The following is a 27,998-nucleotide window of genomic DNA, read 5'->3' as shown; positions in this document are numbered from 1 at the left end:
TCACCTTTTTTGTGAATTATTTGTCCTTAGCTCCTGTCCATGCTGCTTTTTGTTGTCTACCCTCCACCTCCCTCCACCTCCCCAACTCCTCCTTTGGCTGTTAAATTTTTCCTGCTTTCTTAAACTGTACTTGGTCTGCAGCTCACCCTTGCCCTTTGTATCCTGCAAATCAGCATTCTCCATGGCCCATGTTGGGCCATGTCCACTATGTTGTTCAGAACTGATTAGGTCTCAGTGTGAAGCAGAATTGGTCCCAAATATATTGAGAATATCATTGTGAATTTTCACAGGAGAAACTGATTAGATCCTCCTGCAAGACAGGATTTCATGACAGGATTTTGGCCAAATTTGTGAAAAAGGTGGGACTCATCACATGTACCAGGCCAGGAGAAAATCATGTTTTATGGTAAAACCTCTGTCATGTGGCAGATGCAATATCACCATGGATTTACTTTTCTCAGTGCATAAATACAGGGGAAAGCTGTTGCAGGGGTCATAGGTCCCAAGCATGAGTGGGTCTCAGAGAGATAGGAGTATAATTGGTGTAGATGGTGGGGAGATGGCAGGGGAAGAATAGTGAGGTGAACAGTGAGGGGCTTCCCACAGTGCATGTTGGGGTGATGGTACCAGAAATCCCTTCAATGCAAGTACCTTGAACAATGGACTTGATGTTCTATGTCCTGGAAGAGGTCATATTGTGGATAGTAGAGCCCAATCCACTCAAGCTCATTATGGGATGGATCCTGTGGTTGTGTCAGGGTTCATTTGCAGCTTACCAGCCATCCATGCATACCTCCATGCTAAATTCTTGCCAACTCTCCACATTTTCATCCACACTTGATGGGGCCTCCCTGGTCAGAACCCATCATACTGCTGCAGCCCATTCATCATTTGAGAAAGCTGGGTGCTCCTTGGAGCAACCCTCTGGCCTCCTCATCAGTGTCACCTCCAGTCTCACTGGAAGGTTTCTACATTCCCTGAGGTACTTGCTCACTGCTTGGGAAAAATTGTCATGGAATTTTTGGTGGTGATGAGAGTAGGTAGCTGGTGATTTGTTGGGATACTGCACAAAATTGAATCTCATTCCTAACCTCACAGTACTACAACATACCTTTTCATGGAAGTCTCTCCGGAGGGCATATGGAGAAAGTCCAGGGTTCAGAGCAATGTGGGGTTGGGTTGTCAAAGATAGTAATTGTCCTGGGCTGAAGTTGCAGGCAGAAAGAGGAGACCCTTGCTCCTATGGGGCACAGGGGACTTTCATCTGGGGGGACTCATCAGCCCTTTTTGCCTAGTATTTATCCTTACACAGTACAAGTCTGTGCACCTGGAAAGCATCCCACATCTGAAATCCTATTAATCTTGGTTGATTTGAGTGGAAATCAGATTTATCATACTTTGTAGTTATCTTAGAAATATGATAAAATATGCAACAGAAAGCTACAATGCTGTAGAATGTAATGGAGCCTTTTATTTCCATAAAAGGCAAGTAGTTTTTGCACTATTTTACGAAATAATGGATCCAGTCTTGTTGAAACTCAAGATTAACTATTCTTAGGACAGCCTATCTTTTTTGTTTTATAAACAGAAGTAAAGAGCAGGGTTGGCCACATAGTGGCTGGCAATGACTGTGGGTCAAAACAAACAATAACAGATAATAAACAAAGGAGCATAGGCTGTGATAGCAGTGATGGTAATGGTAGCAGTGCCAGACTCGGAGTTGGGCTGGAGTCTGGCATGGGAATGGTAGTGGCCTGGTGAGGGCCAAGCAGGCAGAGTGCCAGAGGTGGATTCAGGGTGGGGAGGTTGGTGTGGTTGTGGGGGAGTTAGCTAAGTGTAGGGGAGCCTAGGGGCAAGTGGGGGGGTGAGCAGGGAGTTCCTCAGGGAAGATAGGGATGAGGTCAGGGCTTGCACTCACACTTGCACAGTGGGAATGGGCTTGGGTAGCATTGGGACTGGTGGCTGGTGGCTGGAATGCATGGCTGTGACAGGATGGAAAAATGTGGGGTCTTCTGGAGTGGAATATAATGAGTAGATAGATTGGGAAATGGGTTGGGTTGGGTTGGTTGGGTTGTTGAAGACAAATCATGTGTTTTTAGTAATTGAGTGTTTTAGAAGATGAGGGGCACAGAGCAAAAGGGAGGACCTCATCCCACAGGAGATACATGTACTTTTGTCTGAGACTCATCAGCTTTTTGCCCTTAAGGTATTTATATTTTTTGAGGACAGTCTGTGCACAGGGACAGTGGGATGTTTTTAAGGGAAACATCCCAACACACTTAAATAAGCAATGGAAAGCTTAATAAGCATGCACCAAAGACAAATATAAACTTATATAATGTATATATAAAGGATATATTATGACCCAATATAGTAACTAACTGTTTGGTGGTTGTATTAGGTGTTTGGGTGTTGGGTGGGGGGGGTTTTTGTGAGGTCTTGTGGGTTGCTCAGCACACTAGTCCGTAAGTGTTACAATGGTGTGTATTTTATGGTAGTGTTAAGTGGTAACTGGAAGTTGCCGCTTAACCATGTGACTTTAAGTACACCTTTGTTGCATAAGACTCAGGGTTCAGGGCCATTGCCCTGACAGTTTTGTTGCCCCCAAGGCCTAGAACTTTATACCACCCCATACCCTTTCAGACTAGCATCCCCATGTATTGTCAGGGCATGGGAAAACGTTACCGTGACTCGCCGTCAGTGACCGTTAAGGTCCGCTGCTTTGGCGTAACAGCCCGTCAAGGGTGGGGATGACAATCGCGGCGGAAGGGGTTTCGGCTTCAACGACTCGTTCGGGAGCGTTGCGCCTCGTACTTGACACAGCCCCGATATTTCAGGAGGCAGGAGGTGCGACTGGGTCAGACAGAGAGTGCAGGGGGTAACCCTAGTTGATTTTCGAACTACAGTACGAGGTAGTGTACAACTGGTATTTAAGTATAATGGAATGAATGGAATTAAGTCGCCAGATCTCATGGAGATTGCGGGCGGGGTTAAGAAGAAACGAAAACAAACAAAGAGCGTGGGAGAAGGATGGCTGTGTACGGCCATCAAGAAAAACAAGCGTGATAAAGAAAGACTCATAGGCCCATGATGGGCCGTGGAAACAGGTAGTGGTGACGGGGAAGGGTGACGGGCTTGTTCAGGCGGCGTCGGGCGGGCAGCGGGGTTGACGGGGTCGAAGCGGGGGAGGGAGAATGTGTGGGGAGTGATCACCTGACCGTGGGAATTGCCGGGTCATGACATGTATCCATGTCTTCAGCTAGGTCACCATGTGCCTCTGAATGTGATGCTAGGACACATCTTCTCCAGGAGTTGATGGTCTCTTAAGTTAGACACTCTTGTCTTACTCAGTAGGAAATCACAATCAGATTTGTGCAAGTCAAAAAGAAGCCTTCACCTCCAACCCAGGACAGGAGATTTCTCTTGCTCCATGACCCAGGAGAGTGGCCCTTCACCATCCTGAAATCTCATGACAGAAGGACTTGGAGGATCAGTACATCTGATAACAGACTTTGGCTTGGTGTCATATCCATGCATACCCAATCCTAACTCGGCTTCCAGACCCTCCTCTTCACCACCTCTGGAGTCCTACCCTATCCCCATCCACTCCAATCTCCACCTTTGGACCCAACACCACCTCTCTCCTGACTAACCTCTGCTAAGGTATGACATCCCACTGCCATCCTGTACCCTGTACTCAGACACCACTCGTACCTCCACTCTGAAGATCCCATCATGCTCCTGACCTCAGACTTTGACTCCACCTCAGCTATTGGTGACCTCATTTTACATAAACACCATTGCCAATATTCCTCAGACTTTCAACCCCGCCTCCATAAGCTCCATTACCTCTGAGCTTCATGGACCTACCTCAGCACCTTTCGCCATCAGTATTGTATATCTCACACTTCTCCCTCACCCCTATTTGGACTACTGCTTCTTTACATTTAGCCAGTTAGTCATCAACCCCACTTCACCTCACCCTCCTGCCTGTCAGGGGATGACCCCAGGTCCCCATGACCCCTCTCTCTATAACCCACAACCTGACCTGTAACAGCCCATCTCAGGGCACAATGCTACTGTGGGTAAGAAAGTGAGAAAAAGGTTAACTTCTCACTTTCCCACAGTGGCCCCAATATGGCGAAAACTTCCGGGGATACCTGGAAGTCACATGAAGAATGGGAACTGGGCCCAGAGCATGTGGTGCATGGAGCATGCAGGGTGGAAGCGCACATGCAGGTCTGGGTCTGGGCTAGTCAGGGTGTGTGCCCTGACACTGCCCCTCTGGGCTTCACCCTCCTTACCTCCTTTCAGATGTAACATAGAGTCTAACCCTTGACCCTCAGTACCACTCCACTTCTGTAACTCCCTTTGTCCCCATTTGGATGCCTTTGTTCCATTTCAGACCACCTTTGTTTTCCTGTGCTTTCATCTCTCTATTATATGTAGGTGCTTGTACATACTCAATTGACCCTCAGTCTAAAATTGACTAGAACGCCCCCCAGAGACTACTAGCTATGTCTGAAATTAAGGACCAAACAGACAACCAGCAATGGCACAGCACTCCCCTTGAGTTGCTGGGGCCAAGGTCCCTCCTTGCTAAGTCTCTGGTTCCACTCCAGGATCATCTGCACTTGCCCCATTCTAACACTTGGGAACATACTTATCCAAGGCATATGTTTCTCCCAAAATGGCAAAGGAAATTTCTATATTGGGTAATTCCTGATTTGGAATGTTCCATCTATAATAGGAAATTTCCATAGAGGGAATTCCCTGTATGGAAAATCTCCTTTTATGGAGTTTCCCTTTTAAGAAATTTCTCTTTATAGAAATTTCCATGTATGGTAATTTTTTCCCCTGGAGGGAGGGCTTCTGTTAAGTCACAATATCTCCTACGTTTTAACAATTGAATGGTCAAATCGACTTAACTGGGTCATTCTCATGCCCAACTTGCAATCTGATTCCAGGTCTCTTTCGTTTTTTTCTTCCATTCAGTTCCACAATGCAAAATGATTAAAAACAAAAATCCCTCACTGCCTCACATGCCTACCGCATTTGTCGCTGGGAGCTTTTGTGCCCTGGCCTTTGTTTGGAAAACCAGGAAACAGGACAGACCCAGCAAGGGGTCACATGGCCGGCCCCCAAACCAGTTCAACCACACTCCAGCATGACCTGGGCATCCCAAATAGGCTCCCAGCACTTGGTTTCGATGCACATGCAACAGGCTTTGGTCTTGCATGGGCAGTGCAAGGCATGGAACATGTGGCAGGGAGATGCTGGAGGTGAGTGAGGCCCTTTTTTCATCATTCAACACTTCACATCTGTTACCTGTTGGAAGCACTGTAGGTGGGATAATTGCCCACATGCAGAGCTGGCTCCGATATCCATTGATCTGGTCATGTGCAGGCATGGGAAGTTCAATTTAGGCAAGTGGCAAGTCAGAAAAGCATGCTTCACACATTCCCAAGGCATCAAATAAATTGGGAAAAATATTCTTTAGCCATGTAAAGGTTATTCCCAGCCACATTTCCTGTTTTGGCTACTAATTTTGTGAAATCATTGATAAATTCCCGATTTTCCTCATATTTCCACATTTTTACCATCATTTTGCTATATTGGATGATATTCTTTTATTCTGCTGATGCCCTTTTCATATATTTTGCTTATGACAGGGTTCAGGAGCCATATGGTGCCAATAATCCCCATCAATTATTTCTAAAAATGTTTATTCCTTATATTCCTGTACATACCAGGATTGAAAAATCAAGTTCTCCCATCCCCTAATTTCTCTAAGGTGCTAGGACGTGTCAGAGTTAGTGTGAGTGTGTCAGGAATTCCTACAGTAGGAGTAAGGGCAGTTGTCAAGCCCACAAAGAGTGGGTGGTGGACACTGAGCCCAGAACTTGTGGAATTTCCAGAGAATTTCCTGGAGTTTTAGGATTGAGGCCAGTAGAGAAAGGAGTTTTGTGGAGAGTTTCCCCCACAAGCTTGGTTGGCACTGAGAGCCACTAGCTCTCTTGCAGTGCTGGAACTGAATGAACCTATCTCTATTCTGTTGTAGATGCCATATCAATGATGCACGCTTGCACACCTGTGCTACGGTCCCCAATGCATGCTCTATGTGTTCCCTACATGTCATCCCCAACTCAGAGTCCGATTGGGCACCCTCCATGATCGTCTGAAGGATCCCCTTGCAGGTGTGTCTCCAGCTCAACGACAAGGGGGACTCCCTCCTTCCCCTGTTCAACCCCTTCCTTTCATTCAATAACTAATCTTCATTCATTTACATTTCACAATCCACTCTGCAGACATGAATGCCAAGGAGTCCGCCACCCCTTCATCGCCGTCATGCCACATCACCACCCCCATCACCCATCCCTTGTCCTTCAACACCATCTCAAAACTATCAACCCCAGCCCCTCCATCCCCCCCATTTTATTTTATTCTTTTGTTGTATATGAATAATTAATGCATAGTCGATTATCAATAACAAGAATGAATTTGGGAGGAAAAAAATTTGAACCAATTTGATTTTTCACTGAGTCCATTATTGCCAAATTCATGACAACCCTGAGAAGCATTGAATTAGTTCCACAGAGGCAATGCAGGAGCGCAAAAACTGTTGAAACATTGCTGGGTGTCATGGAGTTGAGCAGGGGGGCTGTAATTGGGTGCAGATGTGCACCTGTAGTGCTGCTACCTTGTGCAGAAGCCTCAGGCCTCTAAGTGGTGGGGATCTCTTGATTAACCACTTTTCTAGAAATTTTGAATGGAGACCCAATGATTTAACCATTTGACAAAAATTTATCTATTCATAACATGGTTAAACATTGCATTTTAACATGAGCATCCCTCAATATGGATAATAAATTGAATGGGTGGTTAAATTTGCAGCTGCTTTTGGATTCTCCCATGTTGAATAGGTTAAGTAACTTGATAAATTGCTGTTATTTATTTTAAACTATCAGCAAACTCTGTACCCATCGTTAAGCTTCCATTTTCGGTGTCTCCCTGTTGCAATGACATAATGGCAATGCAGATGCTGATGTGTTCCTTCACCAGACATCCTGGTGTTCATTTGACTACTAAACGATACAGGAGGTTGCACTGTAAGCATGCTAGGATGTAACCCAGCAGCAAACAAGAAAAGAAAAAGGGGGGCAAAGAAAATCTTACTACTGGTAAGGCCACACATGGTCCCAGTGCAAGTGCACGATACTAATAAATTCTCTTAAAACTCAGAACTCACCCTGGTCCTTCTTGGACAGTCATCAGGGAGTCAGACTAAGCTCTTTAAATGTATGGAAGGGTCGCTCAACACCACAATCTTTGTAGCACAAATGAGGGGTCCAACAACTGTAAGTACAATGCAAACTGGGTGTATATATAGAAAAAAAAGAGAAATCAGAACAAAAAACAAGTAAAATAGCCGATGGATGGTGGCGATGGAAACAGGAAGAATGTTGAGAACTCGGCTAAGAAACAATAAGGCAAAAAAAATGTCCACAAGGTAACAATAAAATCAATAATTGAGGCCCATAAGGTCAATATTAACCATCAATCTCGCTTCTCCACCAAATATCCGTCATCCTAACTCCCGTCCCGTCCTCCCATCCTCTTCTCCTGATCCGTCGCTGTCCTTCAAGCTCAAAACCGTGTGAATTGGTGGAAAATTGGTGGAGATATGGGGGAAATGGTGGATATCCGTGAATTTTGGGGAAGTGGCAATATGGGTCTTGAGAAAAAAAGCATGGAAAAAATCGGAAAAAATGTGGAAATGTCCCATGGGCATTGTGAATGTGTCGGAGGCTTGAGGGTGCTCGTTGGAGCCTCGAAAAACATGGTTCTGGCCTTGTTTGTGTGGTACTTGCTGTGCCCTCCTACGGTGCCCCTGAAACCTCTGACTTTTGACCCTCACTTGACAACTCCAGAATGGAATCGGAGACTTAGCATGGAAGGACCTTGGCCTCAGCGACTCAGGCGGAGCGCTGTGCCATTGCTGGTTGTCCTAGGGGTCCCTAATTTCGGATCTAGCAGAGGGAAAGTCTCTTGGGGGAATTCATGTCGATTTCGGACTGAGGTTGCAAGTTACTATGTACATTGTATATAAGGAGGGGTCCGGAATCAAAAGGAGCAAGGGTACTCCGAAAGGAGACAAAGGGAGCTGGAAAGAGGAACAACACCAAGGGTCAAGGGTTTGACTCAATGGTGTTTCCCAAAGGAGGAGTGAAGGGCCAAGGCCCAAGGAGGAAGGAAGGAGGTTGGGAGTGGGGAATGGCTAGCTGACTGAATAGAAAGGAAGCAGTAGCCCAAATAGGAATGAGGGAGAATAGCGGAATTGAGTAGGACAATGCAATAGTTGCAAGGTCCGAGGTAAGTCCGGAAAGTCCGAACTCGGAAGTTAAACTCCGGAATATTGGCAAACATAATTAAATGGAATGAGCTAACCAATACAATGGGTATAAGCGGAGGTGGGGTCAAAGTCCGAGGTCGGAGCTAAGACCGGAGGTTCCGGAGACGGAGATGCGAATGGGATTCCGGAGCGGAGGTCCGGAGTCAGGAGCTTAGGTTTTGCGTACTCATCTGGAAGGTGTCGAGGTTGGGGTCGGACCCGGAATGTTCCGGAGTCGGACCAAAGGTGGTGTCCGAGCCAGAGGTGGGATAACCTCTTGGGAGTCGGCAAGGGGAAGGTGACGGAAGGGAAGTAGGGCTCCGGAAGTCGGAGTTCGGAGTTCCGGGAGCCCGGAGCGGAGGTCGGGATTGTATGGATATGACAGAACCACTCCACTCATTTACGCTACCTCACCCCTGCATCTCATTTCACACTACTGTTAGAACTGGGCGAGGGTGGACAATTCCAGAGGGGAACCGGAGACTTAGCAAGGAGGGACCTTGACCTCAGTGACTCATGCGGAGCGCTGTGCCATTGCTGTTTGTCCATTTGGTCCTTAATTTCACAGTAGGCGAGCAGGAAGTCTCTAGGGGGCATTTCAGGTCAATTTTAGACTAAGCCTAAAACGAGTATGTACAAGCGCCGATATATATAATGGAGGGGGCGAAAGCACAAGGAAACAAAGGAGATCCGAATCGGAACGAAGGCATCTGAACGGGAACAAAGGGATGACAGAAGTGGAGTGGTACCAAAGGTCATAAGGCAGAACCTGTGATACGTCTGAAAGGAGGTAAGGAGGGTGAGGCCCAGAGGGGCAGGAGGATGAGGAGAAGTGGGGATGATGACTAACTGGCTAGAATGGGAAGAAGCAGCAGTCCAAATAGGGATGAGGGGAAAATGTGAGAAATACATTACAAGCGGTGAAAGTGCCAAAGGTGATCCGTGGAGCTCGGAGCTTATGGAGGTTACGGAGGTAGGGTTGAAAGTCCGAGGAATATTGGCAATGGTGTTTATGTAGTATGAGGTCACCAATGCAATGGACTAAGACCGATGTTACGGGGATGGGGGAAATTCCCCATTCCTCGATCCGTTCTTATAGTGGGATGACGAGGGTCATGTCTAGTCTGTACCATAACGGGATATGTAATCGATGAGTGATCCCAGTCTTGCCTGGGAGCGGACGATCGAATTCCCATCGATCGCGATTGGTGATGTAGTGAGCTATTAAGGGATTGATGATAGGTAGTCAGAGATACCAGGACAGACGGGTCAGCCATGGGTACTTGGCGCTCCTCAGTGGAGTGTACCGTGTGCAAGGTCACGACTTGTGAGATGGGTGAGAACTTCGTATAGTTGCCATCAGGTACTTGGCATTTGCAGTGCAAACGTACCGGTAGTGGGTTGATATCATAGGCGTGCAATGAGGACTGACTATTAGGGCCTTCGGTGACTTGGCGTTGTAAGCGGGCTAGGGATCTAACCCACTAGGAAAACAGGAAAGGACGGGGACCAGATTGGTATCCAACAGGTCAGGGAAAAGGGGTAATGGTGATAATGGTCCGGTGCGGTGCATGGGTGGCTCTAATCAATCTCTCACCCCACCTCTCTGGGTGACACTAAAGCGAGGACTGATCTAGAGGTCTTCTTACTGATGTTCTTCGTCGTAATACTCCCTACTAGCTTGGGAGGGGCAAACTCGGTGGTTTCTAATCCAAGGGGAAAAGTAGATACATCCTCATGTACAGGTATATATGAGAAATGATCAAATAAAAATGATAAAAACTATCCGATGTGCCCCATGTGCTTAGGTGGATCATATGGGCAACAAACAATAAGGAAGGGAAAACAATAATCAAGAAAACAATAAAGCAATAAATGATTTCCAGCCAAAAAATATCCAACTCTATCCATCACCAATGAACTCCCGCTAATCACGGATCCTAATACTCCTAAATGACGCGTTTCCAACGGTACCAATATCATCCAAATCAGTGCAGTGGTTGCTGAGATAAGTGAAATCCAGTGTGAGTGTGGCCGCACTGCTGGGTAGGCGTGGGAATTTGGTCTGTGGGGACTGGAAATGTGTCTGAAAAAATAGGGAAAATCATGGAAGGGTAGAAATGGTATATGGGGACGTGTGTGATGTGTTTCGTGAAGTGGGGATGTGCAGGGATGGGGAAATCGCGATATTCAGTTTGTTTGTGCAGTACCGGCTGTGCCCGCCTACAGCGTTCCCAAAGGGAACGTACCATTGGCGGGGAAACATGATGACTGCTGAAGGAAGAAACATACGGTGGATGGGCGGCTACTTGGCGTTCGCGTAGCGAACGTGCCAGCATCATGGGTAAGTGGGCCTCAGAGTGTTCACGATCTCCATGATCGTGACGGGATGTCGTGTGTCGAGTACTTGGGGGAGAGCGTAGTGAAGAGGACCCATAGGGTACAGATTCCAAAGGACGAAATTCATGTCGAGAGTCTTCGACTCGCGACCTCGAGTTCTCACGGCAAGGGCCGTTAGAGGACTCGATATAACCAGACATATAAGACATATTGAGAGTTGTACAATCACACAGGTTCAGTTGAGTCACAGGGAGAGTTGTTACAGAAGACGGTACATGAGACAGTTGTAGAGCAGTTGTTAGTTAGCGGGAACCGCCTTCGGCGGTTTCCATACAAGACGCGTGACTATCTACAAATGGTAAGGTCGCAGGAAATCCCACAAAACACAAATAACCTCGGCCAGCACCATGTCAGGGTTCAGCACCCTGCCTTAGGGTGCCCCGGACTCCCCACCTACTTTACCCCCTTTTATTCTTTGACTGTTGCCTTGTTGTTACCTTTGTGTGTTGTGTACACATGCACGCACGGGATAGCATGGGAACTTTCTGAGCGAGCAGCTCACCCAGAATGTTCCCACAGGTCACAGCCACAGTTCTGGGCGAGCAACTCGCCCAGAACGTTCCCACGCTTACTGGGCACTGCCACCTGGATGTTCCCTCCAGGTCACACTACACAACTCTAGGAGCTGTATAGTTGTGGGCATGTGACCCATTCCTTTATATAGCAACCATGTGGGGAGATGAGACCTTTACCCTTCTTCTCATCTCATGCCCCACATAGTGTGAGGACAGGCCAGATGGGGGTTGAGGTCAGGGAGCCTCCGAGTCCGAGGCCGGGCCCTGACACACCAAAACCCCAATTGGGGAAAGCTTTGCACGAGGGGGGGGGGAAAGGGGTAGAATGGGTAAGGAGGATAGGGTATCGGGATAGAGGACGGAAGGGAGAAAGAGGGGAGGAACGATAGAGAGGAGAAGTCTTTGACCATGCGACAGATATGGTCGTTGGAGACTCCGTATCCATAACAACCGAGGTGGAGTCAAAGTCTGAGGTAGGGACTATGACGGAGGCTCGGAGCAAAGTTACAAGTGGTGTCCGAGTATGAAGTACGGGACAACGGCAGAAGGTCGTAACTTGGCAGGGGGTTGGCGGGAGAGGACGAGAGGGAAGAGAGAGGAGAGAGGGAAGAGGGAAGGAGTGGCAGAAGGGAGAGTTGTCAGGTCCGAAGGTGAGTATAACTTGGCCAGTTGAGTGCAAGGCAAAGTTTTGGAGTAGAGACACATTACCCCAGAGACTTCACACTACAATCCCAATCAACTTCCATAAAGGGAAATTTCCTTTTATAGAAACTTAGTAGACTACTAGAAAACATATTCCCAGTGCAGTCAGACCAGTCCAGAAAGTGCCAACAGTGTCAGCACTTGTCCAAGTGGACCTCATAGTGTGTGGTGATGCAGTCAGAGAAAGTGCTGACACTGAAATAGATGAATGGGGCAAGGGGATCAGGGGATTGTGTTGGGGATGCCAGGTCAGGGTACTGTACCCTGACAACCAGCAACCAGATTCCCACCTGGAAATATCCTGTCAAGGGCCTTGTCTAAACACTGCCTTCCCCAAGCTCCAATCTGGCTGACCTCCAGCTCCAAGGTTGGCAGTAGCTGAATGGAGTCACAGGTCAGAAGATCTGGCTCTTCCATCAACACAGAGAAAGGATAGCATTCAGCATTTTTGGTTTCCTCTACCAACAGATCCATGATGCCATTCTCTTTAAACCATTTGACAGCAATGAGATTAAAAAAGGCATTGCAGCCTTGGGAGTACCCACCATTTTCCCACTGTTTAACAAATGCGTTCATGGCTATCAGTGTTTGAGGTTCTTCCACCCCCTGAAGCCCCTTGCACTACTTCCCCTTCACCTTGCCAGTAGCCTGGGAAAGGGCAACTACAAATGCCCTTATATTGTCCCAGTCTCTTGCATTCTTTTCTGGATCCTCAGAGAACCTAATTGGTGGATTGTGAGTGCCCAGAAATCAAAATCCCAGTCTACACCACTGGTCCAAGCTCCAGCATCCTTGAAACTGTCATATCCATCCACAGCCATCACCTTCCACCACCTCTGGTCCTCCCACATTGCCTCCACTCCTTCACCACCAACCTTGGAGCCTCTGGTTTCCACAATCCCCTCTGGCTACCCTGATGGTCACCACCCCCTCATTTCAATATATTACCTATGCCTCCCCAAGTATGGAACTCCAAAGGTCGCTGGACAGCTCTGTGTACCCCCACTTCCATTAGGCAACTTAGTTGCCTTCCCTGCAAGTCTACCTTCGGGTCAATCCCTCCTGGCCACTTATGGGTTATGGCCCATCACCCCGCTAAACCCCATAGCTTGACTTGTCAGTAATATTCAGTCAGCTAACCTGTAACTCCATTAGCTCCACTCCGCCAGCCCCTGCCATTTACAGGCCTGCCTTCTAGACTCTCCTCGTAACTATATATATACATAACTTGTAGATACATTACACCTCAGTGATAAAATCAATAGTTTCCCCCCTCTTCTAGAGCTCCCTCTCAGTCAGTAAATTAGGGCACAGATGTGTTACTAGGCACAGCGCTCCTGGTATAAGTCGCTGAGGCTGAAGCCCTCCATTACAGGGATGTCATCACTCATCCCAGATCTGGTCTCTGACAATCCCCTGAGGTACTGGCTCACCACTTGGAAAAATTTGTTGTGGAATTTTGGTGGTAATGAGAGTAAGCAGCTGCTGATCTGTCAGGGTACTGCACAAAATTGAATCTCATTCCTAACCTCAGTACTACAACATACCTTTTTGTGGAAGTCTCTCCACAACACATACCAAGAGTCCAGGGTTTAGTGTTGGCTAGCAGCAAGGGCTGGGCAATTGCAACTTCGAAATGGGCAACATCAGTATGATGCATTATTTATCAAAAGCCTTTCTGTCAAAACTGCAACAATCCTGGTGCAGACAGGGCTCAACTAGAGGGGTTCTGAGAGCTCTGGTAGTGAACCGGAGCTTCTCCAGGAAGCCCAGGTCTGCAGGCTGATACAAGAGGCTCTAAGAAGGACACAGCCTCAGTGACTCAGAGGTCTCTGTTATGGCTCAGTTAGTCCTTAATTTCAGATGTCTGAGGTATCTTGTAAGAGGGGGACATGAATCACTCATAGGGGAACTAGTTTCAGAACTGAGGTACAACAAGTCCTAATCTACAGGTATATATACAAGGTGGAGGAGAAGGACTTTAGTCAAGGTCAAGTACCAAAAGGTTCTGAATGATATCTTTAACAGGGAACCGAGGTGTTGGGTTGAGGAGGGTGGAGTAAAAGGCTGGAGGATAAATGGGAATGAGAAATGGGTAAGGGGAAGTCAGCTGACTGAATGGAAAGAAGACATCAGTTGTACTATAAGTGGAAGATGACTAATTAAGATGATGAGAGCAGGGTCACTGGGGGATACAGGTAGCTCCAAAGCCAGAGTTACATATCCAAGGAATGTTGGGTGACTCCACTAAATGAAATAGAGAATGGAAGGTTTTAGAAGTATGTAACAAGATGTCGGAGGTCCAATGGGGGGTCGGAGTGATCCAGAGGACCAAGCTTCCAGGATGGAGGTGGCTAAGGGCGAATGTGCCGAAGTCCAGGCCAGGGCTGAGACAGTTGGGACAGAAGGTGACGTTGGGAAGTGGGGAGGAATCATGTAGGGGATGACGAGGTTGGTAGGAAAGTGTAGTGGGGTGGGAGAGTGCAGGGTTGGGATTCCAGGATATGACACTTTCTTTCTCTATAAAGAATTAGACAATTATTATTATTATTCATACAGAATTGCAGCATTACAGGCTGCATATGCACCTGTAGCAGGTGAGGTAAAGAAGCACAAGGAAGCAGTGGAAGGCAAGGTGGTCAATGATATGGTGATGTCAGAAGAGATATCTGAAGGATTAGAGGAAAAGATGAAATTCATATGCAAACTGACAAAAAGCTTTTTAGATGTTTTGGAGCCAGATGAAAGCATGGGGAGCTTTGTCATCAAGCTTCTTGTGCGAAACAAGGATGTCATTGAAGTCATGGCATCAGAGGAAGAAAAGTTGGTGCCCATATATCAGTACCTTCTCAATGTCCAGGTAAGGACAGGGTGGATGCTGACTCTGTGGTGGTCAGCCACTGGGGCCAAGAAGGGGCCTGAGGGCATTGACCTTGATATCTTCAAGGTGATGTGACCAAAGCTTGGCATGCAAAGGAAGCTCCAGTGGATTGCAGCTGACAAAAGGTCCAATTGGGGGCTGATGGAACTTGTTCATGTTGGCAAGTACTACCACAACTGGAAGGGCTTCATGATAAACCATATCTCAACAAAACTTCTTGGTCATACATGTGCAGTATGTTTCTTGCTATGTGAAATAATTATTTATGACATCACTGATCAATAGTATCTGTGGCCATATATGTCCAAGCACAAATGAACATCTGGGGCTTCTTGTGACAGAGTCTGATGCAGATGATGACTTCAATTATGAGCAATTTGAGGCACTCCTGAAGGAAATGGGTGGGAAGTTGACACACAAATCATGCAAGGTGAGAACCAAAGAGCTTGATGAACTGGCACTGCACTTTGTCAAGACATTCATGAAGTTGAGAGGATGCCCCCACTTTATGCATACTGTACTCACATGACCAACTACTGGCAGGGTCCTGAGCATGACACAAAATTTTAACTGGCAACTTGGTTTGATGTGTGACACCCAACCAGAAACGCCAAGCCCTAAAAGGAAAGCAGTGCCAATTTCAAAACAATGGTCACATTTAGCAATGAGTAAAAATTTTTCATTTCTGAATGTATTTATTACCCAAAAAGGGATACAGTTGCATAGCCACAAGCAACCAAGTGGTTTTGTGTGACATGGACAACTCACCATTTCCCTCATGTGATGCATGACTGGTAGTTGGTTGTGTGAATACAGTACTTCAATGTAGAATTCTGGAAAGGTGTGGAGGGTGCTGAGGTTGTGGCTGGGGTGGTGACAATTATCAAGAAAGGGTCAAAGAAGACACAGCAGACTTATGGAGATGATGTTTTCAAGTTCTCACATCCAGATCACTCATCATGATATATCAACTAACAAACAGCACTATGGAGTGCAGTTGAAAGGTCCTTGAGTAAAACTGAAGCATCCTCCCTGAGTTGGTTCTCCAAAAATGTCACAATTGCTTCCAGTAAATATGAATGAATGGGGGAAGTTATGATAGTGGATCAAAAATGGGGATTTAGCAAGCAACTAGAATGGCTGCTGTGCCACCTTGTGATGGGAATTTTTGTATCCAACTCTAGCCAAATCAAATGATGGAAATATTGAGTAGTGTTGTAGGAGAAATAATGACAGCTGAGACAAATTTAAAAGTTCATTGGAGGGAGGGAGATCAGTTCTTGAGGTTTGCAAAAATTCATAGAAAAACATTCACACATTATCAAGTTATTCATCAAACAGTTGAATGGCTTTAAGGTCAAAGTGCAGGGAAAACCAACATTCATGCAATATCCAGATTGAAAACCCATAACAAATTTGACATATAAAATATATAAAAAGGATCTAGTGATTTGAAAGTTTCAGGCCAATCAGCCTGGTGAAGTAATGGTAGTCATGTTTCTCTGACCTACTGTGGCCACACTATGTCGAAGAACATGTGAGAGTGGCAGTGTTGAGAATATGGGTTGGGAGATTGCAAAACCAGTTTCTGCCCAAAAATGGAAATCACCTGCAAAGCAGAGAAAGGGCAAATGACACCTGGAGCACTCAGGAAATTTCCTCAGCATTGGGAATGAATGGTATGCTGCTGAGTGACAAAATGGTGAGAGGAAAAGCAGAGGTCAGTGTGCGGTGCCAATACAAGTCCACAAATGGGATGCAGAGATCAGCATGGCACCAATATGTCCACAGACAGAGGGTGGTCCATCAGTACTGTCACAAACAAGGACAGCATGATGGCCAGAAAAGGTACAGAGGGGTGTGTTGACCTGACCACAGGGGTGTCAAGGACAACCAGTGTCATATCCATCCACAGCCATCCTCCTTCATTACCTCTGGCCCCTCCAGACTACCTCTGCTCCTTCTTCACTAACCTCAGAGCTCCCATATTCCACAATCACCTTGGCCTCCCTCGATGGTCACCACCCCCTCTTTTCAATATATTACCTACACCTCCCTAAGTACGGAGCCCTGAAGGCTTCTGGACAGCTCCAACGTCTGCTAGCGCACTCCTGCCTCTGCTGGGCAATTCACTTGCTTGCCCTGCAAGTCCACCTTCAGGCCTATTCCTCCTTTCTGTTTCTGGGTTATTGCCTGCCATTCTGCTAACCCCATAACCCAACTTGTTGGTAATATTCAATTGGCTAATGTTTAACTCCATTAGCTCTGCTCCACTCAGTCCCATCATTCATGGGCCCACCCTCGCTGTAACTATATATACTTAACTCGTACATAGGTTACACCTCAGTGATACAATCGACTAGAGTTGATCCCCCTTTAGTTCTCATTGCCAGTAAGTAAATTAGGGCACGGACATGTAACTTGGCACAGCGCTGCTGGCCTGAGTCACTGAGGCCAAAGCCCTCCCCCATGGAGACAAATCCTTCCTCTTGATCTGGTCTCTGACTGTTACGGGGATGGGGGAAATTCCCCATTCCTCGATCCGTTCTTATAGTGGGAAGGCGAGAGTCATGTCTAGTTTGTACCATAACTGGAAGTGTAATCGATGAGTGATCCCAGTCTGACCTGGGAGTGGGCGATCGAATTCCCATCGATCGCGATGGGTGATGTAGTGAGCTATTAAGGGATTGATGATTGATAGTCGGAGATATCAGGACAGATGGGTCAGCCACGGATACTTGGCGCTCCTCAATGGAGCGTACCGTGTGCGAGGTCGCGACTGGTGAGATGGGTGAGAGCTTCGCGTAGTTGCCATCGGGTACTTGGCGTTCGCAGTGCGAACGTACCGGTAGCGGGTTGATATCGTAGGCGTGCAATGAGGGCTGATTATTAGGGCCTTCGGTGACTTGGCGTTCCCAAAGGGAATGTACCGTTGGCGGGGACATATGATGACTGGCAAAGGAAGAAACAGATGGTGGATGGGCGGCTACTTGGCGTTTGCGTAGCGAACGTGCCGGCATCGAGGGTAAGTGGGCCTCATAGTGTTCACGATCACCATGATCGTGATGGGACGTCGTATGTTGAGTACTGGGGGGAGAGCGGAGTGATGAAGACCCATAGGGTACAGGTTCAATAGGACGATACACACATCGAGAGTCTTCGACTCTCGACTTTGAGTTCTCGCGGTGAGGGCCGTTAGAGGACTCGATATAACCAGACTTATAAGACATATTGAGAGTTGTACAGTCACACAGGTTCAGTTGAGTCACAGGGAGGGTTGTTACAGAAGACGGTACACGAGACAGTTGTAGAGCAGTTGTTAGTTAGCAGGAACTGCCTTCGGCGGTTTCCGTACATGACGCGTGACTATCTACAAATGGTAAGGTCGCGGGAAATCCCGCGAAACACAAACAACCTCGGCCAGCACCAAAACCCCAATGGGGAAAGCTTTGCACGAGGGGGGGAAAGGGGTAGAACGGGTAAGGAGGATAGGGTAGCGGGATAGAGGACAGAAAGGAGAAAGAGGGGAGGAGCGATAGAGAGGGGAAGTCTTTGACCATGCGACGGATATGGTCGTTGGAGACTCCGTATCCGTAACACTGACAACCAGAAGCAGGTAGAGGTGAAGAGGATGTGGAGGTGGGCAGAGGTGTGGATGCAGGCAGAGGTGCTGTAAGGAGTGCTAACCCCACCCTTTATTCATTATCTTATTGTATATTTGTCTTGATTTAAACATGTATAAACAATGTATATACAATAACATGGGAATTTGGGAAAAGGAAGAGAACTCCTTTTCCTCCCCATTGTTGATAATTAAAGCTCCATACAGCTCAACTTTATTGACGACCTGAGGATTGAGAACTGGGGTTGGAACCTACACCAACCCCTTACAGGTGCAGATGCAGGCAGAGGTACAGATGTGGGTGGAGGTGCAGATGCAGTGCATGGCTGTGACCACATAGTGGAGTGATGGGTGTGGTTCAGATGGAGACAAGGCAAGGGTAGGCAAGGCTGAGTTGTGCCATAAGCTGACTATTACCGCAGGCAACCCCACATGTTTAATTACATGGCGCCATAATAAATCTGCAGTGCCCGTCGCATCTGTGGTACAGTCATTTGCCTCCGAAATGCACACACCTCTGATGTACACAGTGGCAATTTCTCAACCACAACTGGGCCATTTCACTAGATAATGCCTTCACAGATGCTGAATATTAACTACATTGGCTTCATGGTTATTTCAGGAAACACTGAAATATGGATTTTTAGCAAATTAGCAATTCAACTGATCTGTGCTACAGTGTACTTGAGCCCCACTTGTGGCATTGTTGAAGAAGGACAGGAGAACAAATGCCAATGGGAGTGGATAAATGCTTTTCTGAGCATATTTGATCTGAAATGGGCATACATGCAGCATAAAGTCATGCAGCATATAAAAACAGAAAGTGGGTCATGGAAGCACAATAACAAGAATGTGGGGCCCAATTCAGCGTGTACAGTGGTTCCATATGCCTGATCAATAATTAGCTATGATAGCATGCATCAGCAACTTGGGCAATGGCCTTTCCACACCTGTGCACTTCAGAGGTCATGCCTCAAAATCATCTCCCTTGGAAGATTCATTATAACGCCATGGAAACTCCATATTTTCTTTCCAAAATTTGCCTGCACGGAGATGAGATAATGGTCTTTCCCTGAATAATTTTCATTAATTTTCTATATATACGAAACTCTCATCTAGGCACTAAGCATGAAAGTGTGCATTTCAGAAGCAAATGACTGTAGAGGAGCTGTCATATCCATCCCCGGCCATCGACTTCCGGTTCCTCTGATCCCTCCGTTCTAACTCCGCTCCTCCCTCACCAACCTCGGAGCCCCGTATTCCGCAAACCTCTCGGTACCCCTCGATGGTCACCACCCCCTCATTTCAATTTATTACCTACGCCTCCCTAAGTATGGAGCCCCGAAGACTTCCGGACAGCTCCGACGTCCGCTAGCGCACCCCTGCCTCCGCTGGGCAATACACTCGCCTGCCCTGCAGAGCCCACCTTTGGGCCTATCCCTCCTTTCCGTTTCTGGGTTATCGCCTGCCTTTCCGCTAACCCCGCGAACCGACTCATCGGTAATATTCAGTCGGCTAATGGTTAAACCCCGTTAGCTCCGCTCCGTTCGGCTCCGCCAATTGCGGAACCGTCTCCGCTGTAACCATATATATATCCCACTTGTACATAGGTTACGCCCCAGTAGTAAAATCAACTAGAGTTACCCCCCTAGGTTCTAATTGCCAGTCAGTAAGTTAGGGCACGGACGTGTCACTAGGCACAGTGCTCTTGGCAGAAGTCGCTGAGGCCGAAGCCCTCCGTTACGGAGACATTCCTTCGTCTCGAATCTGGTCTCTGACAGGAGCATGGGATAAAATGCCCATATATCGTGAACTTGTCTACCACTGCCAAGATGGCATCTGGCTGCATGGTCCCTTTAGGGGGGGGTAGTCCCATCACGAAATCCAAAGTTATTGTGTGGTATGGCAAGTCTGGGACAGGCAAGGGCTTCAGCAGACCCGGCATTTTGCCTCTGTCATGCTTGATCTTCTGGCAGATGTTGCAAGTTCCCACATACTGTCGAGTGTCCTTTCCAAGGTCCTTCCAATAGCACTTAGATTTTAGGTGCTTGAGCGTCCTTTCTATGCCCATGTGAGCAGCCTCATGAGGAGTGTCATGAATTTCCTTGAGGATCATGGTCCTCAGACTTCTCAGGACACACAGGCGTCGGTTGGTTTGCAGGTCGTCCCAAAGTAGCAACCCTTCCTCCGACACTTGGTAGGCACCCCCTGCTACACCACCATTAAGGGTTTCGCAGTATATGTCCCTGAATTCCTCGTCCATGGAGTAGGCCTGACGGATTCCTCAGCTATCCTTGGGGCTAGACCCAACCATAGACTTGTCATGCTCCTTTCCTCTTGATCTTCATCAATGATATCCATGTTATGTGATAGGTCTAACTTGTCCATGGCATTAGACCATGCCCTGGTAACCACAAAAGCTCCTTTTGCTGGGTCCTTGCACAGGTACATGCTCCAACTTTGGACAAGGTCCTCCTGAGCCAGGTTGGTCTCCAGACTGAGTAACTCTTCCACATTTGGGGATATCGTTTCTGGGGTCCAGGCCAGGCATGACAAGGGGTCTACATTAGAATGTGCAAGGCCTGGACGGTGGACTATAGTCATCTTTGGGAATGCTGTGAAGACTAGCCCCCATGCTGCTAGGTGATGATTGTAGTTTTCGAAGGTCCTCACCCATTGTAGTGCTGCATGGTCCATGATTAGGAGTAGGTCCTCACCTTCGATGGACGGCGTGAACCTGACTAATGATTCCTTAGCTGCTAAGGCTTCTCTCTCGGTTGCTGAGTATCATGGCTCGGGGCCCTTGCACATTTGACTCCAATACACAATAACTCTTTCTGCCTTCAAGAGAATTTGCCTGCGTTCAGCTCTGTAGTCTGGCCCTGTTAGGTTAGGGAATCTGCTCCGATCCTTAACTTGGATGTGCTTTTTCATTCTTGGTAGGCTCACTCCAATCTCTCCCCATCTGTCAGCCTCTTTGAAAATTATATTGATGGAAATCAGGCAGTTCAATTGGTGGGCCTGGCCCACCCTATGTGGGAAGACAAATGATCCATTGTAAAATGGTTTCTCAATTTGCCCACTTGGCCATAATGCTGTTGGCCTTATCACTTAGGAGCCATGAGCAGTTCTTCTGGTTACATATACTGCTTCCCCTCAACCCTGTGCTCATGATTCCTGCACTCCTGGTGCTTCAATGCTGCCATACTATACATGCTTTTTGAGCTTCACTGCCCCTAATTCATGTGTTCAGAGCAGATATAATATTGTGGACATGGGGCAGAAACAAAGGAGATTGCAGAAGAACAAGGGGGTGGAGGGGAAAATTGCTTGTGTACATGCAAGCCCAATAGAGACCAGTATGATGATGATTGGACAGATGGAGTGCTGTGGTGACAAGTCCTTGGAGTCAGGGGATATGGCAGAATGTCAGCTGGCAATTAATGACCTGGTCCTAAAGTTTGAGCCCAGGAATACTTGGGAATGCCAGTCAAAACTTTGGAGCCTGCCTTGAATGAGTCATGTGGACAAGAAATAGATGGTGAGAGAAAGCTGGAGGCCGACCTTCAAAACAAGCTGAAGGGCAGTCCAGTGCATAATTAGAGCATGGAGCAGAAGAGGAAACACATAATAGAGTCCAGAGGCATGTGGGAGATGGAAGTACCACTGACAAAATTCATCCAGAATGGATTCAAGCATGATCTAAGACCTTTTTGGGAGTGCCTGTACCCACAGCACTGCTGCAGATGTCAAGTGGCTTTGAATAAGAGTGGCCATTTGTGTCAGTGGTCTGTGGGCCTGGGTGCCACAGGAAGAGGATATCAGATGAGGCTGGAGTGGTGAATAGCTGATACAATCTGACAAATGAAATGGAGAAAATAGCTGTGTTAGGGAAGTAGTCAGATTGGCTGAGTGTTAGGTATGGGTCAGGCAAATGGGGGTGACTGGTGGGGACAAGGCTCCAGGTGGGGCTTTGGCCTCAGCGACTCCAAGAGAGCACTGTGCCTACTGTCTTGCCCACATTTCGAAGTGGCTTGGGGCTGCCTTGTTAGGGGGACAAAACCATGTTGATATTCAGACTACAGATATGATAATGTATTATACATGTATATATAGTAAGAGAAACTGAATGGGTCAGGTGATAAGAGAACAAAACAAGGGCCAGCATCCAGGTCAGGATGCATGGTCATGACACTGAGCAATACAGAAGATGGCTGTCATATCCATACAATTCTGACCTCCGCTCTGGGCTCCCGGCACTCCGAACTCCGACTTCCGGAGCCCTACTTCCCTTCTGTCACCTTCTCCTTGCCGACTCCCAAGAGGTTATCCCACCTCCGGCTCGGACACCACCTTTGGTCTGACTCCGGAACATTCCAGGTCCGACCCCAACCTCGACACCTTCCAGACGAGTACGCAAAACCTATGCTCCCGACTCCGGACCTCCACTCCGGAATCCCGTTTGCATCTCTGTCTCCGGAACCTCCGGTCTTAGCTCCGACCTCGGACTTTGACCCCACCTCTGCTTATACCCATTGTATTGGTTAGCTCATTCCATTTAATTATGTTTGCCAATATTCCGGAGTTTAACTTCCGAGTTCGGACTTTCCGGACTTATGTCGGACCTTGCAACTATTGCATTGCTCCATTCAATTCCGCTATTCTCCCTCATTCCTATTTGGGCTGCTGCTTCCTTTCTATTCAGTCAGCTAGCCATTCCCCACTCCCAACCTCCTTCCTTCCTCCTTGGGCCTTGGCCCTTCACTCCTCCTTTGGGAAACACCATTGAGTCAAACCCTTGGCCCTTGGTGTTGTTCCTCTTTCCATCTCCCTTTGTCTCCTTTTGTCCTACCCTTGTTCCTTTTGATTCCGGACCCCTCCTTATATACAATGTACCTAGTAACTTGTAACCTCAGTCCGAAATCGACATGATTCCCCCCAAGAGACTTTCTGTCAGGGGACGACTCCCGGGTCCCCATGACCCTCCCCTATGGTCCACAGTCCCAGGTGTAACCAGCCCTGTCCAGGGCACAACCTACTGTGGGTCAGAGATGATATATAGAAGAGAGGCAAGTATATACAACTTGCCTACTGTGGGTCAGAGATGAGAAGGAAGTTAACTTCTCATCTTCCCACAGTGGCCACAATACATCGAAAACTTCCGGAGATATCCGGAAGTCACATGAGACCCGAGACCCGAGGTCCGGGCCATCCAGCCGCACTGAGCGTCCGGCACAGGGCACGCACAGGGAGTGCAACAGCCGGGTGCGGTTGCGGGTGCGGGTGTGGATGCGGGTATGGGCTAGGTCAGGGTGTATGCCCTGACACTTTCCCTCTGCTAGATCCGATAGGGACCCCTAGGACAACCAGCAATGGCACAGCACTCCGCCTGAGTCGCTGAGGCCGAGGTCCTTCCATGCTAAGTCTCCGATTCCATTCTGGAGTTGTCCGAATCCGCACGTTCTAACAATGGCAAGGACTCTGGCAATTGTATGGGCTCACATTGCTTGGATCATACCATTGAGGGCATTCCAAGGACTACCAACATGATGGCCCTCTGCAATAAGTCCTGTGAGTTGTGCTGCACCAATATTGAATGGCAGACTTATTGACACCCAATTTTGCAGAACTGATTGCCAGTGTGAGTGAATAAATTTGGGTATTGACATAAGTGGAGGGTGTCAGAACACGGCCAGGAGGGACCTTTCCCTGGAAGGGAGGCTGGAGGTAGAGGACAAGCAGGAGGACCATGGCCTCAGCGACTCAAAGGGGAGTGCTGTGCCTACATTCGGTAACACTTAGTGTTGGGTCCTTAACTTCAGAACATGGGGGCACAAACTCTGGGGGAATAGTCATTGTTGTCGATTTTGCACTGAAGTGCCATCAACTACAGTACATGACTTATATACATAATACAAGACAAATAGGGACAAAGGGAAAACCCAAGATGGACTTACCCACTTGCCAGGTTGGTGAACTTGTGAGAGAATTGCCTTATTGAGCACTGTGGAGTGGGTAGATGAAGGGTGAAATTAGCGACAGCTATTGGATAGTGGGGAAACCTTTGCTGGGTTGGCAGAGGTCCTAGGAGGTCCATAGTAATATTGTAGAAATATTAATAAACATCTGAGATGAGGATAAGAGGTACTGGAGAAGGTACCAGAGATTGGAAGTGGAGATAAACCAGAGGTGGACCAGAGGTTGGTGAGGGAGAGGATGAACTGGAGGTGAACCGGAATGGTGGTGGAATAGATCAGAGGTTGGGTGGAGTTGGTATGGATATGACAGAGGGAGGAGGAAAAGGAGGTACTTGGTTGTTGTTATCTACAGACACACCAGTGGAAATAAGCAAATTGTCAGGGCACATACCCTGACTTAGCCCGGACCCGGACCCGCGTCCGGACCCAACTCCACTTCCCGCGCACTTCCTGCACCGCATGATCTGACCCTGGATCCCACCTCATGTGACTTCCGGGTATCCCTGGAAGTTTTCACCATATTGGGGCCACTGTGGGAAAGTGAGAAGTTAACCTTCTTCTCACTTTCTTACCCACAGTAGGCAAGTGTAGCCTACTTCTATTTATCTATACACTTTCTTACCCACAGTAGTTATTGCCCTGGACAGGGCTGTTCACAGATTAGGCTGTGGGCTATAGAGAGAGGGGTCATGGGGACCCGGGGTCCATCCCCTGACACAAATGAATTAGCAGCCAATCAATTCCATAAGCATAACAAGCTCAATGGATGAATAAACTAAATTGGGAAAGCATCACATGATGTGGTTGCTTATTTTTCGTCACTTGTCACTGCTGATTCTTGTTTCAAACCATCACTATCAACATTTTCTACTGCTATGGAATCACTGATCTGGGATAACAGCCAGGTCCCCACTGAGCTTGAAAAGATCACATTGTACTTCCAACTGTCATATCCACACAGTTTTCCAAAAAACCGTTTCTGCCAGAGACCAGGTCGAGACGAAGGAATGTCTCCATGGCAGAGGGCTTCGGCCTCAGTGACTTATGCCAGGAGTGCTGTGCCAAGTAACACATCCGTGCCCTAACTTACTAAACTGGCAACCAGAACTGAAGGGGGGTAAACTCTAGTTGATTTTATTACTGAGGTGTAACCTATGTACAAGTTGAGTATATATATAGTTACAACGAGGGTGGGACGGCAAATGGCGGAGCCGAGCGGAGTGGAGCTAACGGGGTTAGACATTAGCTGATTGAATATTACCGACAAGTCAGGTTACAGGGTTAATGGAATGGTAGGTGATAACCCAGAAACTGAAAGGAGGGATAGGCCCGAAGGTGGGCTTGCAGGGCAAGCAAGTGTATTGCCCAGCAGAGGTGGGAGTGCGCTAGCGGACGTCGGAGCTGTCTGGAAGCTTTCGGGGCTCTGTACTTAGGGAGGCATAGGTAATAAATTGAAAGGAGGGGGTGGTGACCATCGAGGGGTACCAAGGTGATTGCAGAATATGGGAGCTCCGAGGTTAGTGAAGAAGGAGCGGAGGTAGACTGGAGGGATCAGAGGGAGTGGAAGTCAATGGCCAGGGATGGATATGACAGTTTTGATGTTTGGCACTTTTCACTTGATGGGCTTATAACATTATGGAAACACATTCCAAAATTCTCATAGAATTATGAAATATTACTTACTATCTCATCTACAGATCTGCAAATTACCTAAGCAATATGTCCATTTTTGGTAAAGTTACTTAATTTACAAGGCACCTATGTCATCGAAATGGCTTTTTGGAGTGCCCCTGGCACAACCTAGAAAACAAAATATCACATGTTAAGTCATTATAATGCCCCCAAATCCAAAATGCAACCCTTATCTGCTTCACAAACTGCACAAGTCCTTTCCCTCATTGATTCTGGTCACAGTGCTCACCAGATTGCATCTACTACTGGCCATGGAGCTTCCACTATCACTTGGCTCTGGTCTCAACACCATCCTGATGTCCCTAAGCCCAGTGGTGGGCATCCACGCAAGCTGTCAGGGACTGACATTCACCACACCCAATGCCTCATTAACTCTGGCAAGGCTGACAACTCTTCCCAAATCACCCAAATGCTCCGAAACATCACCAACAAGAGCCTCTCACCTGAGACTGTCCACCTGCACTTGAAGGAAGCTGGTTGGAAAGCAGTGGTGAAGAAGAAGTGGCCTATGCTGAGCAGGAAGCATAGGAAAAACAGAATGGACTTTGCAATAAGCCACAAGGAGTGGACTCTGGAGGACTGGAAGAGAGTGGTGTGGTCAGATGAGACCAAGGCTAATTGCCTGGGCTCAGATGGGAGGAAGTGGGTGTGGAAGAGGGTGGGTGGGCCTCTCAGTGACAGGCTGGTGCAAGGGACCAAAAAGTTTGGTGGTGGATCAGTCATGGTGTGGGGATGTATGATGTGGTATGGGGTTGGGATGGCATGCAAGATTGATGGGAGGATGGATGGGGAGCTTTACTGTGAAATCCTGGATGATGAACTCCAACAAACCCTATCATATTATGGCAAGAACCCCATGTCCTTTTCCAACAGGACAATGATCCCAAACATACCAGTTTAACAATCATGGTATTAGGGTCATGGAGTGGCCCTCCCAGTCAGTCCCCAGACCTCAATCCAATCAAACACTTATGGAATCATGTGAAAAGGAAGCTTGGGGAGTATGAAGAACCTCCAAATAGTGTTCATGAGCTGTGGGATTGGTTTCAGGAGGAATGGGACAAGATAGAACCAAAGATTTGTCAGAATTTGATTGAAAGTATGCCTAGGAGAATTGAGGCAGTGATTAAGGCAAAGGGTGGCTATACCAAATATTAATAAATGCTATTTTCTTCTCCCAAAAATCAACTCCAAAAAACCATTTCAATGACATGGGTGCCTTGTAAATTGAATAACTTTACCAAAAATGGATATATTGCTTAGATAATTTTCATATCTGTAGATGAGATAGTAAGTAATATTCCATGATTCTATGGGAATTTTATATTGTGTTTCCATAATGCTATAAGCCCATCAAGTGAAAAGTGCCAAACATTGAAACGGTTTTTTGGAGGACTGTACCAACTCTGCCCAACCTCCAACCTACTCTCCCTCACCTCCACCATATCCTCCATTATACTTCCAGTCCACCTCCACCTCCGATCTCTGGTACCTTCTCTGGTACCCCATATCCTCATCATAGAAGATTATTAATATTTCTATCTACCCAACATTACTACGGACCTCCTAGGACCTCTGCCAACCCTGCAAAAATTTTCCCATTACCCAATAGCTGTTGCTAATCCCACCCTTCATTTACCCACTCCACAGTGCTTGATAAGGTGAGTCTCTCATGAGCTCTGTCAGAGACCAGGGTTGAGACGAAGGGATGTCTCCGTAACGGAGGGCTTCGGCCTCAGCGACTTCTGCCAAGAGCGCTGTGCCTAGTGACACGTCCGTGCCCTAACTTACTGACTGGCAATTAGAACCTAGGGGG

The 27,998-nt window shown here is 47.4% G+C and overlaps 3 protein-coding genes across 3 annotated transcripts; 1 reads left to right on the top strand and 2 right to left on the bottom strand.

Moving 5' to 3' along the window:
* Positions 1 to 1,140, bottom strand: EI90DRAFT_3020862 (uncharacterized protein; the record flags this gene model as incomplete). The annotated part of the gene is made up of 5 exons (XM_039057563.1): positions 1 to 220; positions 652 to 743; positions 794 to 851; positions 995 to 1,063; positions 1,112 to 1,140. 5 exons carry the CDS (start codon positions 1,138 to 1,140, stop codon positions 1 to 3), a joined length of 468 nt encoding a protein of 155 aa, XP_038909954.1.
* An 11,118-nt stretch (positions 1,141 to 12,258) lies between these two features.
* On the bottom strand, positions 12,259 to 12,585 carry EI90DRAFT_3020861 (uncharacterized protein; the record flags this gene model as incomplete). The annotated part of the gene is made up of 1 exon (XM_039057562.1): positions 12,259 to 12,585. One exon carries the CDS (start codon positions 12,583 to 12,585, stop codon positions 12,259 to 12,261), a length of 327 nt encoding a protein of 108 aa, XP_038909953.1.
* A 2,077-nt stretch (positions 12,586 to 14,662) lies between these two features.
* On the top strand, positions 14,663 to 15,853 carry EI90DRAFT_3020860 (uncharacterized protein; the record flags this gene model as incomplete). Its single annotated transcript, XM_039057561.1, has 3 exons — positions 14,663 to 14,961; positions 15,176 to 15,320; positions 15,707 to 15,853. 3 exons carry the CDS (start codon positions 14,663 to 14,665, stop codon positions 15,851 to 15,853), a joined length of 591 nt encoding a protein of 196 aa, XP_038909952.1.
* Positions 15,854 to 27,998: the final 12,145 nt, after the last annotated feature.

Source organism: Cantharellus anzutake (genome assembly GCF_015039405.1).
Source record: "Cantharellus anzutake strain C23 chromosome Unknown EI90scaffold_93, whole genome shotgun sequence".
NCBI classification, from domain to species: domain Eukaryota; kingdom Fungi; phylum Basidiomycota; class Agaricomycetes; order Cantharellales; family Hydnaceae; genus Cantharellus; species Cantharellus anzutake.
This window is presented reverse-complemented; position numbering and strand designations above follow the sequence as displayed.